Source organism: Aythya ferina (genome assembly GCF_964211825.1).
Source record: "Aythya ferina genome assembly, contig: HAP1_SCAFFOLD_577, whole genome shotgun sequence".
NCBI classification, from domain to species: domain Eukaryota; kingdom Metazoa; phylum Chordata; class Aves; order Anseriformes; family Anatidae; genus Aythya; species Aythya ferina.
Window position 1 is genome coordinate 1 of NW_028181043.1, and position 18,769 is coordinate 18,769.

General features: G+C 60.3%; 1 protein-coding gene across 1 annotated transcript; it reads right to left on the minus strand.

The window, feature by feature from the left end:
- Positions 1 to 3,109: 3,109 nt before the first annotated feature.
- On the minus strand, positions 3,110 to 18,287 carry SCN1B (sodium voltage-gated channel beta subunit 1). Its single transcript, XM_084540407.1, has 6 exons — positions 17,478 to 18,287; positions 14,009 to 14,175; positions 11,030 to 11,270; positions 7,221 to 7,359; positions 4,091 to 5,566; positions 3,110 to 3,842 (listed from the first exon to the last, which is right to left on the minus strand). Exons 1-5 carry the CDS (start codon positions 17,518 to 17,520, stop codon positions 5,500 to 5,502), a joined length of 657 nt encoding a protein of 218 aa, XP_084396533.1. The 5' UTR covers positions 17,521 to 18,287; the 3' UTR covers positions 3,110 to 3,842; positions 4,091 to 5,499.
- Between the last annotated feature and the right edge of the window lie 482 nt (positions 18,288 to 18,769).

Genomic DNA, 18,769 nt, shown 5'->3' on the forward strand with positions numbered 1-18,769 from the left:
CCAGAGGAAATCCGGTGGAATTACCCAAAATCCACCCCAACCACCCCAATTAACGTCCTCGCCTCTCCCCCCGAAATCCCCCAAAACAACCCTAAAGTGCCCCAAATTGACCAAAATCGGCAGAAATTGACCCAAAGGAGCCCAAAGTCCCTAAACTGCTTAAAAGGCACCAAACTAGCCCAAACTGCCCCAATCATGCTGAAATAGCCCCAAAATAACCCAAATCACCACCAATAACACCAGATTCCTCCCCAAATCAACCCAAAAGACCCCAAAAGACCCAAAAACACCTCAAAATAGCCCAAATCACCCCAAAATACGCCAAAATAGCCCAAATTAGCCCCAAATATCCCAAATCACCCTGAAATAAGCCCAAATTCCTCCCAAATCCCCCAAAAGTCCCCCAATCCCCTCAAATTCCTCCCAAATCACCCCAAAAGACCCCAAATTACCCCAAAAGACCCCAAATTACCCCAAAATACCCCAAATTCCCCCAAATAATCCCAAATTCCTCCCAAATCCCCCAAAGTTCCCAAATCCCCCCAAAATGACCCAATTACCCCAAACCACACAAAAAGACCCCCAAAACACCCCAAACTCCCCAAATTGCCCCAAAGTACCCCAAAAACAACCAAATTGTCACTAATCCCCCCAAAACAACCCCAAAGTGCCCCAAACACACCAAATCCCCCAATCCCCCCCAAAAAGCCCCCAAAAGCCCTAAAACACCCCAAAAGCACCCCAAAACAACCCCAAACCCCAAATCCACCCAAGTAACCCCAAAAGACCCCAAATTTACCAAAATAACCCCAAAAGACCCCAAATTCACCCAAATAATCCCAAAAGATCCCAAATAGCCCCAAATCCCCCCAAACAAGCCCCCAAAAGCCCTAAAATACCCCCAAATCCACCCAAATCTCCCCAAATACCCCAAATTCCCCCTAAATAACCCCAAAATCCTCCAAATCCACCCAAATCCACCCAAAAGACCCCAAACCCACCCAAAAGACCCCCAAAGCCCCCAAAATGCCCCAAATCCCCCAAACACCCCCAAATTGTCCCAAATTGACCCCAAATCCACCCCAAACACCCCCCAATCCCGTCAAATCCCCCGAATCCCTCAATTCCCCCCAAAACACCCCCTCAAAACCCCAAATCCTCCCAAAACACCCCAAAACACCCCCAAATCCCCCCAAATCCCCCCAAAATCCCCCCAAAATCCCCCAAAATCCCCCAAATCCCCCAAACCACCCCACTCCCCTAACCCCACCCCAAAAGCCCCCAAACCCTTCAAATCCCCCCAAAATCCCCCAAACCTCCCCGATTTCCCTCTTTTCTCCCCTTTTTTTGCCCGAATCCCACCGGTTTTGCCCAAATTCGGCTGTTTTGAGCCGAAGCGGTGCCCGGCCCAGCCCAGGGCGGGCGTTTATAGGGCGGCGGGACCGGATGCCGCACCCCAAATTGGGTCACCCCAAAAATGACGTCACCGAACCCCAAAAACCCCAAAACCTCTCATTAAGGGCCGCCGCCCCGTCATTAACCCCAAAAAGCCGTGATTCAGCCCCAAAACACGGCGGTAGGGCCCGGAACGGGGGCGGGGCGCCCCCAAACCCTCATTTAGGGCCCAAATGGGGCCGCCAACCCCAAAACCGGTTCCCGAACCCCAAAACCGGTTCCCGAACCCCCCAAATTTGGGTATTAAGCCCCAAATCCCAGCCCTAAACCCCAAAATTTGGGTATTAAGCCCCAAAACCCAGCCCCAAACCCCAAAATTTGGGTTTTCAGCCCCAAAACCAGCTCCTGAACCCCAAAACCTGCTCCCAAACCCCCAAACCCATCCCTAAACCCCAAAACCTGGGTTTCTAGCCCCAAAAAAGGCTCCTAAATCCCAAAACCCACCCCTAAACCACAGAACCCAGCCCTAAACCCCAAAATTTGGGTTTTAAGCCCCAAAACCCAGCCCTAAACCCCAAAATTTGGGTATTAACCCCCAAATCCCAGCCTAAACCCCAAAATTTGGGTTTTCAGCCCCAAATCCCAGCCCCAAACCCCCAAATTCGGGTTTTCAACCCCAAAACCCACCCCAAACCCCAAATTTTGGGTATTAAGCCCCAAAACCCACCCCTAAGCCCCAAAATTTGGGTTTCAGCCCCAAAACCAGCTCCTGAACCCCAAAACAGTTCCCAAACCCCCAAACTCAGTCCTAAACTCCCAAAATTGGTGTTTTCAGCCCCAAACAGGGTCCTGAACCCCCAAACCGACTCCCAAACCCAAAACCACCCCTAAGCCCCAAAATTTGGGTTTTCAGCCCCAAAACTGGCTCCCAAACCCCAAAACAGCTCCTGAACCACAAAATCCAGCCTGAAACCCCAAAATTGGGGCTTTTGGGCCCAAAATGGAGCCCTGAGTTTCAAAACCTATCCCTAAACCCTCAAATCTGAGGTTTCAGCCCCAAAACCAGCTCCTAAATCCCAAAACCCCTGCATAAACCCCCAAATCTGAGTTTTCAGCCCCAAAACAGGGTCCTGGACCCCAAAAACCACCCCTAAACCCCCAAATCAGGGTTTTCAGCCCCACAAACAGTCTCCTGAACCCCAAAATGAGCTCTAAAATCCCAAAACCCACCCTAAAACCCCAAAATTTGGGTTTTCAGACCAAAATAGGCTCCCAAACCCATTCCTAAACCCCCAAAATTTGGGTTTTCAGCCCCAAAACAGGGTCCTGGACCCCAAACCCTACCCCTAAAACCCCAAATTGGGGTTTTCAGCCCCAAAATGTTCTCCTGGGTCCCCAAACCCCCAAATTTGCCTTTTCAGCCCCAAAACGGGGCCCTGCTTCCGCCTTTTGGGGTGAAAAGAGCAGAAAACGGGGGGCAGGGATGGGAGGGCGATGACGTCATCAGGATTTTGGGGCAAAAAAGGGGATTTGGGGCCAACGGAGCCCGGGAGTAAGCCGGGGGGTGAACCAGCGGGGCTCATTTGCATACTAATTTGCATATCGCCTCATTTGCATACGGCGTTGTCACATGATTGTGAGGGTGTCCAATCGAATATATGCAAATTAAGTTCATTTGCATACAAACTCATTTGCATACAAACTCATTTGCATATCGCTTTAAATCCACGTGGTTTTATGGTGTTTCATTTGCATATCATTTACATATCGGCTCATTTGCATATTGCTCATTTACAGGCTGGCTCGGGCGCGGCGGCCCGGCTCATTTGCATATTGCACATTTGCATGCCGGCTCATTTGCATCCCGCTCATTATTTGCATCCGGCCATTGCGGCGCCTTTCACAAACCCGATTTTGGCTTTTTTCGCCCCAAAACGGGGCCGCGAAGCGTGAGGGGGGGGGGGGGAGATCAGTGCAAAAAACACCCGCTGGCAGCCGCGGAATTTGGGGCGAAAACGGCGCTTTTTGGGGCAGCCCGGGGGAAAAACCGCCGCTTTCGCCCGCCGTCGTGCAAGTGGCGCCCCGAAAATCGGGCTTTTTCACCCCAAAAAGAGAAGGTGAAAAAAAAACAATAATTTAAAAAAAAAAAAAAAGCGCAAACCCGGGGCGGGCGCCCGGGGATTTATTGCCCCAAAAAAAATCGTGCAAAAGCGGCCGAGTGGACGGATCCGGGGCTTTTTGGCCCCAAAACGGGGCCCCATGCAAAAAACAAACAATCGAAAAAAAAAAATCGTCATTTCCGGGGTGAAATGGGAGGATTTTGGCTCAAAGCCGCCGCTTCGGCCTCGGAATGGGAGGACTTTGCCCCCAAGGGACTCTGCACCGAGGTCGGGGGCACCCATGGGTGCTGGGGGCCCTCCTGGGGGCACCCATGGGTGCTTGGGGCCCTCCTGGGGGCACCCATGAGTGCTGGGGGACACCCTGGGGGCACCCATGGGTGCTGGGGGCTGTCCTGGGGGCACCCATGGGTGCTTGGAGCTGTCCTGGAGGCACCCATGGGTGATGAGGGACACCCTGGGGGCACCCATGGGTGCTGAGGGACACCCTGGGGGCACCCATGGGTGCTCAAGGCCGTCCTGGGGGCACCCATGGGTGCTTGGAGCTGTCCTGGAGGCACCCATGGGTGATGAGGGACACCCTGGGGGCACCCATGGGTGCTGGGGGCCCTCCTGGGGGCATCCATGGGTGATGAGGGACACCCTGGGGGCACCCATGGGTGCTGAGGGCCCTCCTGGGTGCACCCATGGGTGCTGGGGGGCACCCTGGGGGCACCCATGGGTGCTGGGGGCCCTCCTGGGGGCACCCATGGGTGCTGGGGGACACCCTGGAGGCACCCATGGGTGCTTGGAGCTGTCCTGGGGGCACCCATGGGTGCTGTGGGCCCTCCTGGGGGCACCCATGGGTGCTCTGCTGCTTGGGTCCTTCATGGCAGCACCCATGGGTGCTCGGGGCTGTTCTGGGAGCACCCATGGGTGCTCTGATGCTTCGGTTCCCTGTAGGAGCACCCATGGGTACTGGGGGAGCCGAGTCCTTCCTGAGGGCACCCATGGGTGCTCTGACGCTTGGGTTCTTCATGGCAGCACTCATAGGTGCTTGGGGAGCCGGGTCCTTCAGGTAGCACCCATGGGTGCTCCGACGCTTGGGTCCTTCCTGGTGGCACCCATGGGTGCCCCAATGCTTGGGTTCGTCCAGGTGGCACCCATGGGTGCTCCGACGCTTGAGTTCTTCATGTCAGCACCCATGGGTGCCCCGGTGCTGGCGTCCTCCATGGCAGCACCCATGGGTGTTTTGATCCCCAGGTCCTTCGTGGGAGCACCCATGGGTGCCCTGATGCTCGGTTCCTTCCCGGTAGCACCCATGGGTGCTGGTCACTGTGATGCTTGGCTCCTTCTTGGTAGCACCCATGGGTGCTGTGGTGCTTGGGTCCTTCACAGCAGCACCCATGGCTGCCCTGACACCTGAGTCCTCTGCGGCAGCACCCATGGGTGCCCTGGCACCAACTCCTTGAAGGCAGCACCCATGGGTGCCCTGATGGCTGAGTCCTCCACGGCAGCACCCATGGGTGCCCCAGCACCGATTCCTTCAAGGCAGCACCCATGGGTGCCCCAGCACCGATTCCTTCAAGGCAGCACCCATGGGTGCCCCAGCACCGATTCCTTCAAGGCAGCACCCATGGGTGCCCCAGCACTGATTCCTCCACGGCAGCACCCATGGGTGCCCCAACGCCTGAGTCGTTCAAGGCAGCACCTATGGGTGCCCCAAGGCCAAATTCTTTCAGGGCAGCACCCATGGGTGCCCCAGCACCGATTCCATCATGGCAGCACCCATGGGTGCCCCAGTGTCCAATTCCTCCCGGGCAGCACCCATGGGTGCCCCGACACCCGAGCCCTCCCCAGCAGCACCCATGGGTGCCCCGGCGCCCGTCTCCATCCCAGGGGCACCCATGGGTGGGGGCGCGGGCGCTGGGGCTGGGCCGCCCCCCCCGGGGGGTTATTGCAGGGGGGGGAGGTGCCGGGGCGAGGGGGGGGGGGGCACCCATGGGTGCTACTCGGCCACCTGCACCCCCGCGCAGTTCTCCTTGCTCTCCGATGTGATGGCCAGGTACTCGGAGCTGGGGGGGGGGGGAAACCAGTTGGGAGCCCAGTTCCTACTGGGAGCTTACTGGGAGCCCACTGGGAGCCTACTGGGAGCCCAGTTCCTACTGGGAGCTTACTGGGAGCCCACTGGGAGCCTACTGGGAGCCTACTGGGAGCCCACTGGGAGCCTACTGGGAGCCCAGTTCCTACTGGGAGCTTACTGGGAGCCCACTGGGAGCCTACTGGGAGCCTACTGGGAGCCCAGTTCCTACTGGGAGCTTATTGGGAGCCCACTGGGAGCCTACTGGGAGCCTACTGGGAGCCCACTGGGAGCCCAGTTCCTACTGGGAGCTTACTGGGAGCCCACTGGGAGCCTACTGGGAGCCTACTGGGAGCCCAGTTCCTACTGGGAGCTTATTGGGAGCCCACTGGGGGCCTACTGGGAGCCTACTGGGAGCCCAGTTCCTACTGGGACCTTACTGGGAGCCCACTGAGACCCCATTTCCTACTGGGACCACACTGGGACCTTACTGGGAGCCTACTGGGAGTCTACTGGGAGCCCACTGGGAGCCCAGTTCCTACTGGGACCCTCACCCCAGGCCCCTCCCACCATGTAGCCCCGCCCAACACTAACCCCGCCCACCCCTTGGCCACGCCCCCTCCCACCTCTCCTTTCCCCATCCCCACCCCAGTCCCTCCCTCCTGAAGCTCCTCCCACTTCATGACCCCGCCCACCCCCAGACCCCGCCCACCCCATGACCACACCCATCCAAGACCCCGCCCACTCCGTGACCACGCCCACCCGTTGGCCACGCCCCCTCCTAGACCCCGCCCACCCCCCTCTATCCCCACCCCTACTCCCTCCCACCCCATGACCCCTCCCACCCAAAGGCCACACCCACCCTAAACCACGCCCACTTCCTGACCACGCCCACTTCCTGACCACGCCCACTCCATGACCACGCCCCCTCCCTCCTCCCCTTTTCCCATCCCCACCCCACTCCCTCCCCACGACCCCTCCCACCCCATAACCCCTCCCACCCCTCAGACCACGCCCACCCCCTGACCCCACCCACCCCTTGGCCACGCCCACCCCTTGGCCACGCCCCCTCCCTCTTCCCCATACACCTTGCCCCTTCCCCCCAGCCACTCCCTCCCACCCCATGACCCCTCCCACCCCACAACCCCGCCCACCCCTCTGACCACGCCCACCCCCTGACCACGCCCACCTCTGACCACGCCCACTCCATGACCACGCCCCCTCCCTCCTCCCCTTTCCCCATCCCATCCCCACTCCCTCCCCATGACCCCTCCCACCCCACGACCCCTCCCACCCCTCAGACCACGCCCACCCCCTGACCCCGCCCACCCCCAGACCACGCCCACCCCTTGGCCACGCCCCCTCCCTCTTCCCCATACACCTTGCCCCTTCCCCCCAGCCACTCCCTCCCACCCCACGACCCCTCCCACCCCACAACCCCTCCCACCCCTCTGACCACGCCCACCCCCTGACCACGCCCACCTCTGACCACGCCCACTCCATGACCACGCCCCCTCCCTCCTCCCCTTTCCCCATCCCATCCCCACTCCCTCCCCACGACCCCTCCCACCCCACAACCCCTCCCACCCCTCAGACCACGCCCACCCCGTGACCCCGCCCACCCCCCCCAGAAGGCCCCGCCCACTCACGCGCTGTCGGGGGGCGGGGCGGAGGCGGCGGCCACCTTGCGGTAGCAGTAGAGCATCTCGGCCGCCAGCCAGAGGGTGAGCAGCACGATCAGGGCGTACATCAGCACCTCCGACACGATGCTGGCCAGGTCCCGCCGCGCTGAGGACACGCCCCCTTAGGCCCCGAGCCACGCCCCCTTCCCGCAAACCCCGCCCCCTTTCCCCTAAGCCACGCCCCCCTTGGCAAAGTCCCCTCCCCTGCCCTCTAGGAGGCTCCCCGGCTCTTTTGGCCGTCCCTCTAGCCCCACTTGGCCCTAAGACACGCCCCCTTAGGTCCTAAGCCACGCCCCTTGCCCGCAAACCCCGCCCCCTTTCCCCTAAGCCACGCCCCCTTCCCAAAACCCCTGCCCCTTCCCTCTAGGAGGCTCCCCGGCTCTTTTATCCGTCCTTCTAGCCCCGCCCCCTTTGTATAAGACACGCCCCCTTTGTTTAAATCACGCCCCCTTAGGTCCTAAGCCACGCCCCCTTCCCGAAAACCCCGCCCCCTTTCCCCTAAGCCACGCCCCCTTGGCAAAGTCCCCTACCCTACCCTCTAGGAGGGCACCATTCCCTTTTATCCGTCCCTCTAGCCCCGCCCCCTTGGGTTAAACCACGCCCCCTTCCCCTAAGCCACGCCCCCTTCCCCTAAGCCACGCCCCCCTTTCCCCTAAGCCACGCCCCCTTGGCAAAGTCCCCTCCCCTGCCCTCTAGGAGGCTCCCCGGCTCTTTTGGCCATCCCTCTAGCCCCGCCCCCTTCCACTAAGCCCCTCCCCTTTCCCACAAGACCCGCCCCCTTCTCCTAAGACACGCCCCCTTCCCCTAGACCACGCCCCCTTTCCACTAAGACACGCCCCCTTCCCCAAACCCCTGCCCCTTCCCCCTAGGAGGGCACCATTCCCTTTTATCCGTCCCTCTAGCCCCGCCCCCTGGGTGTAAGCCACGCCCCCTTGGCCGTAAGACACCCCTCCTTTCCATAAACCACGCCCCCTTGTCATAAGCCACGCCCCCTTCCCCCAAAGCCACGCCCCCTTGGCAAAGTCCCCTCCCCTTCCCTCTAGGAGGCTCCCCGTCTCTTTTGGCCATCCCTCTAGTCCCGCCCCCTTTGTATAAGACACGCCCCCTTTGTATAAACTCCGCCCCTTTAGGTCCCAAGCCACGCCCCCTTTCCTCAAACCCCGCCCCCTTCCCCCTAAGCCACGCCCCCTTTGCAAACTCCCGCCCCCTGCCCTCTAGGAGGCTCCCCGTCTCTTTTGCCCATCCTTTTAGCCCCGCCCCTTTGTGTAAATCACGCCCACTTGGCCCTAAGACTCGCCCCCTAGGTCCTAAGCCACGCCTCCTTCCCGCAAACCCCGCCCCCTTTCCCCTAAGCCACGCCCCCTTCCCAAAACCCCTGCCCCTTCCCCCTAGGAGGGCACCATTCCCTTTTATCAGTCCCTCTAGCCCCGCCCCCCTGGGTTAAACCACGCCCACTTGGCCCTAAGACACGCCCCCTAGGTCCTAAGACACGCCCCCTTCCCGCAAACCCCGCCCCCCTTTCCCCTAAGCCACGCCCCCTTGGCAAAGTCCCCTCCCCTGCCCTCTAGGAGGCTCCCCAGCTCTTTTGGCCATCCCTCTAGCCCCGCCCCTTTGTGTAAACCACGCCCACTTGGCCCTAAGACACGCCCCCTAGGTCCTAAGACACGCCCCCTTCCCGCAAACCCCGCCCCCTTTCCCCTAAGCCACGCCCCCTTGGCAAAGTCCCCTCCCCTGCCCTCTAGGAGGCTCCCCAGCTCTTTTGGCCATCCCTCTAGCCCCGCCCCTTTGTGTAAACCACGCCCTCTTGGCCATAAGACACGCCCCCTTCCACTAGGGCACGCCCACTTTTCCGAAAACCCCGCCCCCTTCCCCCTAATCCACGCCCCCTTCCCAAAACCCCTGCCCCTTCCCTCTAGGAGGGCACCATTCCCTTTTATCTGTCCCTCTAGCCCCGCCCCCTTTGTGTAATCCACGCCCCCTGGTCCCTAAGCCACTCCCCCCTTCCTCAAGTCCACGCCCACTTTCCTCTAAGCCCCTCCCACCCCGTTAAGCCCCGCCCACCCTCCTTACATCCCCCCAACCCTTACACAACACCCATCCCCATAGAGCCCGCCCACTTTTTAAGCCCCTCCCACCCCCATTTAAGCCCCGCCCGCCCCCATTTCAAGCCCCGCCCATCCCCCTAAACCCCTCCTACCCCCTAAGCCCCGCCCACCCCCTTTTAACCCCCTCTCACCCCCTTCGAGGCCCCGCGCTTTGCTTTTTTAGAGCCCGCCCACCCTTTTAAGCCCCTCCCACCCCCGCTTAAGCCCCGCCCACCTCATTTTAAGCCCCGCCCACTCCTCTGAGCTCCTCCCACTCACTCCTAAGCCCCTCCCACTCTCTCCTAAGCCCCACCCACCCTCCTTACATCCCCCTAACCCTTACGCAACACCCATCCCCATAGAGCCCGCCCACTTTTAAGCCCCTCCCTCCCCCATTTAAGCCCCGCCACCTCATTTTAAGCCCCTCCCACTTCCCGTTAAGTCCCGCCCACGCCCATTTAAGCCCCGCCCACCCCCTTTTCACCCCCCTCTCACCCCCATCGAGGCCCCGCGCTTCACTTTTTTAGAGCCCGCCCACCCTTTTAAGCCCCTTCCACCCCAATTAAGCCCCGCCCACCTCATTTTAAGCCCCGCCCGCCTCCCTTTAAGCCCCTCCCACATCATTTTAAACCCCTCCCGCCCCCTTTTAAGCCCCACCCACCTTCTTTAAGTCCCCAAGACCCTTACGCACCACCCATCCTCATAGAGCCCGCCCACTTTTTAAGCCCCTCCCACATCATTTTAAGCCCCGCCCACCCCCGTTTCAAGCCCCTCCCACCCCATTTAAACCCCTCCCACCCCCCTTAGCCCCGCCCACCTCGTTTTAAGCCCCACCCACCCCCTTTTCACCCCCTCTCACCCCCTTCGAGGCCCCGCGCTCCGCGTTTTAGAGCCCGCCTACCCTTTTAAGCCCCTCCCACCCCCGCTTAAGCCCCGCCCAACACATTTTAAGCCCCGCCCACTCCCCTAAGCTCCACCCACTCACTCCTAAGCCCCTCCCACTCTCTCCTAAGCCCCACCCACCCTCCTTACATCCCCCTAACCCTTACGCAACACCCATCCCCATAGAGCCCGCCCACTTTTTAAGCCCCTCCCACCCCCATTTAAGCCCCGCCACCTCATTTTAAGCCCCTCCCACTTCCCGTTAAGTCCCGCCCACGCCCATTTAAGCCCCGCCCACCCCCTTTTCACCCCCCTCTCACCCCCTTCGAGGCCCCGCGCTTCGCTTTTTTAGAGCCCGCCCACCCTTTTAAGCCCCTCCCACCCCCGCTTAAGCCCCGCCCACCTCATTTTAAGCCCCGCCCACCTCCCTTTAAGCCCCTCCCACATCATTTTAAGCCCCGCCCACCTCGTTTTAAGCCCCGTCCACCCTCTTTTAAGCCCCACCCACCCTCCTTAGGTCCCCCTAACCCTTACGCAACACCCATCCCCATAGAGCCCGCCCACTTTTTAAGCCCCTCCCACCCCCATTTAAGCCCCACCCACCTCATTTTAAGCCCCGCCCACCCCCATTTAAACCCCTCCCACCACCCTAAGCCCCTCCCACCCCCTTTTAACCCCCTCTCACCCCCTTTGAGGCCCCGCGCTTCGCTTTTTTAGAGCCCGCCCACCCTTTTAAGCCCCTCCCAGCCCCGCTTAAGCCCCTCCCACCACATTTTAAGCCCCGCCCACTCATATTGAAGCCCCGCCCACCCTCGTCCACCACGGCCAGGCGCACGGTCTTGTTGCGGGCCAGGCTGTAGACGTAGCCCTTGAAGGTGAGGTTGCGGCGCAGGCGGCAGACGTAGAGCCCGGCGTGGGGGCGCCCCACGGCCGCCAGGCGCACCGAGAGGTCCTGCAGGTCCCACGTCCCCCGCGAGCCGTTCCACGCCAGCACCCCCTGGAAAGGGCCCGGGGCCACCCACGCGCCCTCCTCCGGGGTGTAGTGGAGGATCTGGGGGGCGGGAGAGCATTGGGGTCGCGGTCCTAAAGGGTTTGGGGTCAATCCTAAAGGATTTGGACCACAACCCTAAAATATTTGGAGCAAGACCCTAAAGGATTTGGAATCATGACCCTAAAGGATTGGGATCACGATCCTAAAAGACTTGGAATCATGACCCTAAAGGATTTGGGGTCATGACCCTAAAGGGTTTGGGGTCATGGTCCTAAAGAATTGGAATCTGGACCCTAAAGGATTTGGGATCATGACCATGAAGTATTTAGTGATATGACCCTAAAGGATTGGGATCATGACCCTAAAAGATTTGGAATCATGACCCTAAAGGATTGGGATCATGACCCTAAAGGATTGGGATCATGACCCTAAAAGATTGGGATCGTGACCCTAAAGGATTTGGGATCATGACCCTAAATGATTTGGGATCATGGACCTAAAAAATTGGAATCATGATCCTAAAGGATTTGGGATCACGACCCTAAAGGATTTGGAGATATGACCCTAAAGGATTTGGGATCATGACCCTAAAGGATTTGGGATCGTGACCCTAAAGGATTTGGGATCGTGACCCTAAAGGCTTTGGGGTCACCAGAGCCCGGCGTGGGGGCGCCCCACGGCCGCCAGGCGCACCGAGAGGTCCTGCAGGTCCCACGTCCCCCGCGAGCCGTTCCACGCCAGCACCCCCTGGAAAGGGCCCGGGGCCACCCACGCGCCCTCCTCCGGGGTGTAGTGGAGGATCTGGGGGGCGGGAGAGCATTGGGGTCGCGGTCCTAAAGGGTTTGGGGTCAATCCTAAAGGATTTGGACCACAACCCTAAAATATTTGGAGCAAGACCCTAAAGGATTTGGAATCATGACCCTAAAGGATTGGGATCACGATCCTAAAAGACTTGGAATCATGACCCTAAAGGGTTTGGGGTCATGGTCCTAAAGAATTGGAATCTGGACCCTAAAGGATTTGGGATCATGACCATGAAGTATTTAGTGATATGACCCTAAAGGATTGGGATCATGACCCTAAAAGATTTGGAATCATGACCCTAAAGGATTGGGATCATGACCCTAAAGGATTGGGATCATGACCCTAAAAGATTGGGATCGTGACCCTAAAGGATTGGGATCATGACCCTAAAGGATTTGGGATCATGACCCTAAAGGATTTGGGATCATGGACCTAAAAAATTGGAATCATGATCCTAAAGGATTTGGGATCACGACCCTAAAGGATTTGGAGATATGACCCTAAAGGATTTGGGATCGTGACCCTAAAGGATTTGGGATCGTGACCCTAAAGGCTTTGGGGTCACCAGAGCCCGGCGTGGGGGCGCCCCACGGCCGCCAGGCGCACCGAGAGGTCCTGCAGGTCCCACGTCCCCCGCGAGCCGTTCCACGCCAGCACCCCCTGGAAAGGGCCCGGGGCCACCCACGCGCCCTCCTCCGGGGTGTAGTGGAGGATCTGGGGGGGTAGGGTTAAGGGTTGTGACCCTAAAAGGTTTTAGGGTCATGACCCTATAGGGTTTGGGGTCACGATCCTAAAGGATTTGGAGCCACGACCCTAAAATATCTGGGGGATGACCCTAAAGGACTTAGGATCATGACCCTAAAAGATTGGGGTCATGACCCTAAAGGATTTGGGGTCATGAGCCTAAAGGGTTTGGGGTCATGGACCTATAGGATTTGGGGATACGACTCTAAAGGATTTGGAGTCAAAGACCTAAAGGATTTGGGGCTATGAACCTAAAGGATTTGGGATCGTGACCCTAAAAGATTTGGAATCATGACCCTAAAGGATTGGGATCATGACCCTAAAAGATTGGGATCATGACCCTAAGGGATTTGGGATCGTGACCCTAAAGGATTTGGACCCATAAGGGCCCCATAAGCCCTCCCCCAGCCCCATAAGCACCCCCCCGGCCCCATAAGCACCCCAAAACCACCCCATAAGCATCCCATAAGCGCCCCCCCGGCCCCATAAGTGGCTTTCCAGCCCCATAAGTCCCCCATAAGCACCCTGTAAGCGCCCCCCTGGCCCCATAAGCACTCCCTTGACCCCATAAGCACCCTATAAGCGCCCCCCCAACCCCATAAGCATCCCATAAGCACCCCATAAGCACCCCCCTGGCCCCATAAGCACCCCATAAGTGCTCTCCCGGCCCCATAAGCACCCCCCTGGCCCCATAAGCACCCCCTTGGCCCCATAAACACCCTCCCCAGCCCCATAAGCACCCCATAAGCGCCCCCCCAGCCCCATAAGCACCCCAAAACCACCCCATAAGCCCTCCCCCAGCCCCATATGCACCCCATAAGTGCCCCCCCGACCCCATAATCACCCCCCCGGCCCCATAATCACCCCCCCCGGCCCCATAAACGCCCTCCCCAGCCCCATAAGCACCCCGTAAGTGCCCCCCCAGCCCCATAAGCACCCCAAAACCACCCCATAAGCACCCCCATGGCCCTATAAGCACCCCAAAACCACCCCATAAGTGCCCCCCCGGCCCCATAAGCACCCCGTAAGCGCCCCCCTGGTCCCATAAGCACCCCAAAACCACCCCATAAGCACCCCATAAGTGCCCCCCCGACCCTATAATCACCCCCCCGACCCTATAAGCACCCTATAAGCGCCCCCCTGGCCCCATAAGCACCCCATAAGCACCCCATAAGCGCCCCCCCGACCCCATAAACACCCCCCCGACCCTATAAACACCCCCCCGACCCTATAAGCGTCCCCCCCCATACCTTGGTGAATTCGGGGGCGCCCTCGGGGCGGAAGAACCACTCGCCCTCGGCCTCGGCGGGGGTCTCGCTGCGGCGCTTGCAGGCGATGCAGAGCAGCTTGAAGGGCTGACCCAGCACCGCCTCCGTCTCCGAATCCACCTCCACGCAGCCCCCCTGAGCCCCCGAGGCTGAGGGGGGGGGAAAAAAGAAGGGTTAGGTATCGGGAGACCCCCGGCCGAGCGCAAAATTTGGGGAGAAATCGGGGGAAATTGGGATCGGAACGGGATGGGGTCACCCATCCAGGCTCTGACCGGGCCGGACCCTGCTTAGCTTCCGAAGTGAATGAGGGTGTTCCAGGGGGGAAAAGAACCCAAAATGGGACCCCCCCTGCACCCCAATATTGAGGGGGGGTCACTGGGAGGGGGGTAGACAAGGAGGGACCCCCGCCCGAGCTCAAAATTTGGGGAGAAATCGGGGGAAATTGGGATCGGAACGGGATGGGGTCACCCATCCAGGCTCTGACCGGGCCGGACCCTGCTTAGCTTCCGAAGTGAATGAGGGTGTTCCAGGGGGGAAAAGAACCCAAAAAGGGACCCCCCCTGCACCCCAATATTGAGGGGGGGGTCACATGGGGGGGGAAGACAAGAGGAGACTCCCCCCGAGCTCAAAATTTGGGGAGAAATTGGGGGAAATTGGGATCGGAACGGGATGGGGTCACCCATCCAAGCTCTGACCGGGCCCGACCCTGCTTAGCTTCCTAATTGAATGGGGGTGTTCTGGGGGGGATTATGGGGGGGACACCCAAAATAGGGACCTCCCCGCACCCCAATATAGACTGGGGGTCACTGGGAGGGGGGTAGACAAGGAGAGACCCGCCGCAGACCCCAAAATTTGGGAGAAATTGGGTAAATTGGGATCGGAGCAGGTTGGGGTCACCCATCCAAGCTCTGACCGGGATGGACCCTGCTTAGCTTCCTAATGGAATGGGGTGTTCCGGGGGGGTGAGCACAGAAAAAGGGGGAAAAGGACCCAAAATGGGACCCCCCCTGCACCCAAATATTAAGGGGGGTCTTGTGGGGGGGGGTTAGACAAGGGGACAACCCCCCCAGACCCCAAAATTTGGGGAGAAATCGGGGGAAATTGGGATCGGAGCGGGTTGAGGTCACCCATCCAAGCTCTGACCGGGCCCGACCCTGCTTAGCTTCCTAATTGAATGGGGTGTTCTGGGAGGGTGAGGACCCAAAATGGGACTCCCCCTGAGCCCCCGAGGCTGAGGGGGGGGGAAAAAAGAAGGGTTAGGTATCGGGAGACCCCCGGCCGAGCTCAAAATTTGGGGAGAAATTGGGGGAAATTGGGATCGGAACGGGATGGGGTCACCCATCCAGGCTCTGACCGGGCCGGACCCTGCTTAGCTTCCTAATTGAATTGGGTGTTCTGGGGGGGTGAGGACCCAAAATGGGACCCCCCCTGAGCCCCCGAGGCTGAGAGGGGGTAAAAAAGGGGGGTTAGGTATCGGGAGACCCCCGGCCGAGCTCAAAATTTGGGGAGAAATCGGGGGAAATTGGGATCGGAGCGGGATGGGGTCACCCATCCAGGTGGGAACCGGGCCGGACCCTGCTTAGCTTCCGAAGTGAATGAGGGTGTTCCAGGGGGGAAAAGAACCCAAAAAGGGACCCCCCCTGAGCCCCCGAGGCTGAGGGGGGGGGAAAAAGAGGGGTTAGGTATCGGGAGACCCCCGGCCGAGCTCAAAATTTGGGGAGAAATCGGGGGAAATTGGGATCGGAGCAGGTTGGGGTCACCCATCCAAGCTCTGACCGGGCCCGACCCTGCTTAGCTTCCTAATTGAATGGGGGTGTTCTGGGGGGGATTATGGGGGGGACACCCAAAATAGGGACCTCCCCGCACCCCAATATAGACTGGGGGTCACTGGGAGGGGGGTAGACAAGGAGAGACCCGCCGCAGACCCCAAAATTTGGGAGAAATTGGGTAAATTGGGATCGGAGCAGGTTGGGGTCACCCATCCAAGCTCTGACCGGGATGGACCCTGCTTAGCTTCCTAATGGAATGGGGTGTTCCGGGGGGGTGAGCATAGGAAAAGGGGGAAAAGGACCCGAAATGGGACCCCCCCTGCACCCAAATATAAAGGGGGAGTCACGTGAGGAGGGTTAAACAACGGGACAACCTCCCTGGACCCCAAAATTGGGGAGAAATCAGAGTAAATTGGGACTGGAGGGTTTTGGGGTCACCCATCCAAGCACCGACTGGGCCGGTCCCTGCTTAGCTTCCCAAATTAATTCGCGTATTTTAGCCAAAAAAAGTAGGAGGGGGGACACCCCCGCACCCCCCCCACCCCCCCTCCAATCCTACCACCCCCCCCCCAACCCTGCCACCCCCCCCCAGCACTGCAGGGACACACGGGAGGGGGTGGGGGGGGGGTTGGTGACACACGTGTGCCACCCCCGGCACCGCAGTGGGATGGGGGGGGACATTTGGGGGGTGTGGGGGGGCTTTGGGGGGGAGCTGGGACCCCAAGGAGGGGACAGGGACATGAGGGGGGGGCAGGGACTGCGGCAAAGGGGACACTTGGGGACGAGGGGGGGGGTGGGGGGGGGACAGGGACTGCGGCAGGGCCAGGTGACAGCGGGGACACTGCGGAGAGGTGGCACTTGGGGGGGGGGGAGGGGATATTTTGGGGAGGGGAGGGACATTTTGGGGGGGGTGACACTTGGGGGGGGGGGGGGGGGTGACATCTCCGGTGTCATCTGTCCCCCTGGTGTCACTTGTCATTAAGGGGGGGGTGAAGGGGGGGTCCCGGGATGGGATTTGGGGGGGGTTGGAAGGGTCCTGAGGGCCCCTGGGGGTCCTTGAGGGGGGTCCCGAGGGAGTTTGGGGAAGTTTGAAGGGGTCTGGGGGGGTCCTGAGGGGTTTGGGGGGGGGTTAGGGGGGTCCTGGGGGGTTTAGGGGGGTCCTAGGGGGGTTTAAGGGGGATCGTGGGGGGTTTAGCAGGGTCCTGGGGGTTCCATGAGGGTCTAGGGGGTTCTGAGGGGTCCTGGGGGGGTCTAAGGGGGTCCTGAGGGGGTTTTGGGGGGGTCTAGGGGGGTCCTAGGGGGATCCGGGGGGGTCCTGGGGGTCTTGGGGGGTCTTAAGGGGGTCTAGGGGGTCCTGGGGTGCTCTAAGGGGGGTCCTGGGGGGTCTTTAGGGGATCTAGGGGGGGTCCTGAGGGGGTCCATGAGGGTCTAGGGGGTTCTGAGGAGGTCCTGGGGGGGTTTGGGGGGGTATAGGGGGGTCCAGGGGGGGTTGAGGAGTTCAGGGGGGTCCTGGGGGGTTTTGGGGGGGTCTTGAGGGGGTTTTGGGGGGTCTGAGGGGCTCTGAGGGGGTTTTGAGGGGGGTTGAGGGGTTCAGGGGGGTCCTGGGGGGGTCTAGGGGGTCTTGAGGGGGTTTTGGGGGTCCTGGGGGGGGTCCCGGGGGTCCCGTCCCGCCCCAAACTCACCCATGAGGAGGCCGAGGAGCAGCGAGAGGCCGCCGAGGGCCATGGCGGGGCCGGGCCCGGCTCGGGGCCGGGTTCGGAGCCGGGTTCGGGTCCTTTCGGGTCCCTTCGGGTGGCTTCGGACCCGGTTCGGGTCCTTTCGGGTCCGGTTCGGGTCCCTTCGGGTCTCTTCGGGTGGGTTCGGGTCCGGTTCGGGTGGGTTCGGGACCCTTCGGCCCGGTCCGGACCCGGTTCGGGTCCCTTCGGGTCTCTTCGGGTGGCTTCGGGCCCGGTTCGGGTCTTTTCGGCTCCTTTCGGCCCTTCCCGCCCCCCCTCAGCCCCCTGCCCCGGCCATGAGCCCCTCCCCCACCGGATCCCGGTGCCCGCGGGGGGGTTGGGGGGGAATTGGGGGGGGTCCCGGAGGCTGCTGAGGGCCCGGGGTGAGGAGGGGGCTTCACGGCATGGCCGCGGGGGGGGGGTCGGGGCCGCTTCGGCTCCTTTCGGGGCTCTTCGGAAGCTTTCGGGGGCCCGGAGGGGCTCGGGGAGGGGTCGGGAGGGTTCGGAAAGGTTCGGAAGGGTTCGGAGGGGTTCGGAGGGGTTCGGAAGGGTTCGGAGGGGGTCGGGAGGCGCTCGGGGAGGGTTCGGAAAGGTTCGGAAAGGTTCGGGAGGGGTTCGGAAACCTTCGGCTCTTTCCGGAGCCGCTCGGCCCGGCGCAGTGCGGCGCCGGAGGGGGGCGGGGCCGTGGTGTTAAATGGAGGGGGCGGGGTTAACGCGTGGCCACGCCCCCCCCCTCCCTCCCCTCCCTCCCCTCACGACCGATCCCAAAATGGCGGCGATGCGGCCCAAAATGGCTAAATCCGCGTTAAAGCACCCAAATTCAGCCTTAAATCACTCAAATTCTGCCTTAAATCCACCGAATTTTCCCTTATATCGTTTAATTTCGCCCTACATCCTTTCAAATCCCACCTAAAGCCTCCCAATTTCCACACAAAATGTCCCATTTCCACACAATTTTCACCAAATTCCACCTAAATCCCCCCAAAATATCCAATTTCCACACAAATTCCACCTAAATCCCGCCCCAAAATATCCAATTTCCACACAAATTCTACCTAAATCCCAATACCTCCCATTTCCATACAAATTTCACCGAATTCTACCTAAATCCTCCCCCCCCAAAATCCCCAATTTCCGCACAAATTCCACCAAATCCCACCTAAATCCCCCCAAAATCTCCAATTTCCACACAAATTCCACCTAAATCCCCCCCAAATCTCCCATTTCCACACTAATTCCACCTAAATCCCCCCCAAAAT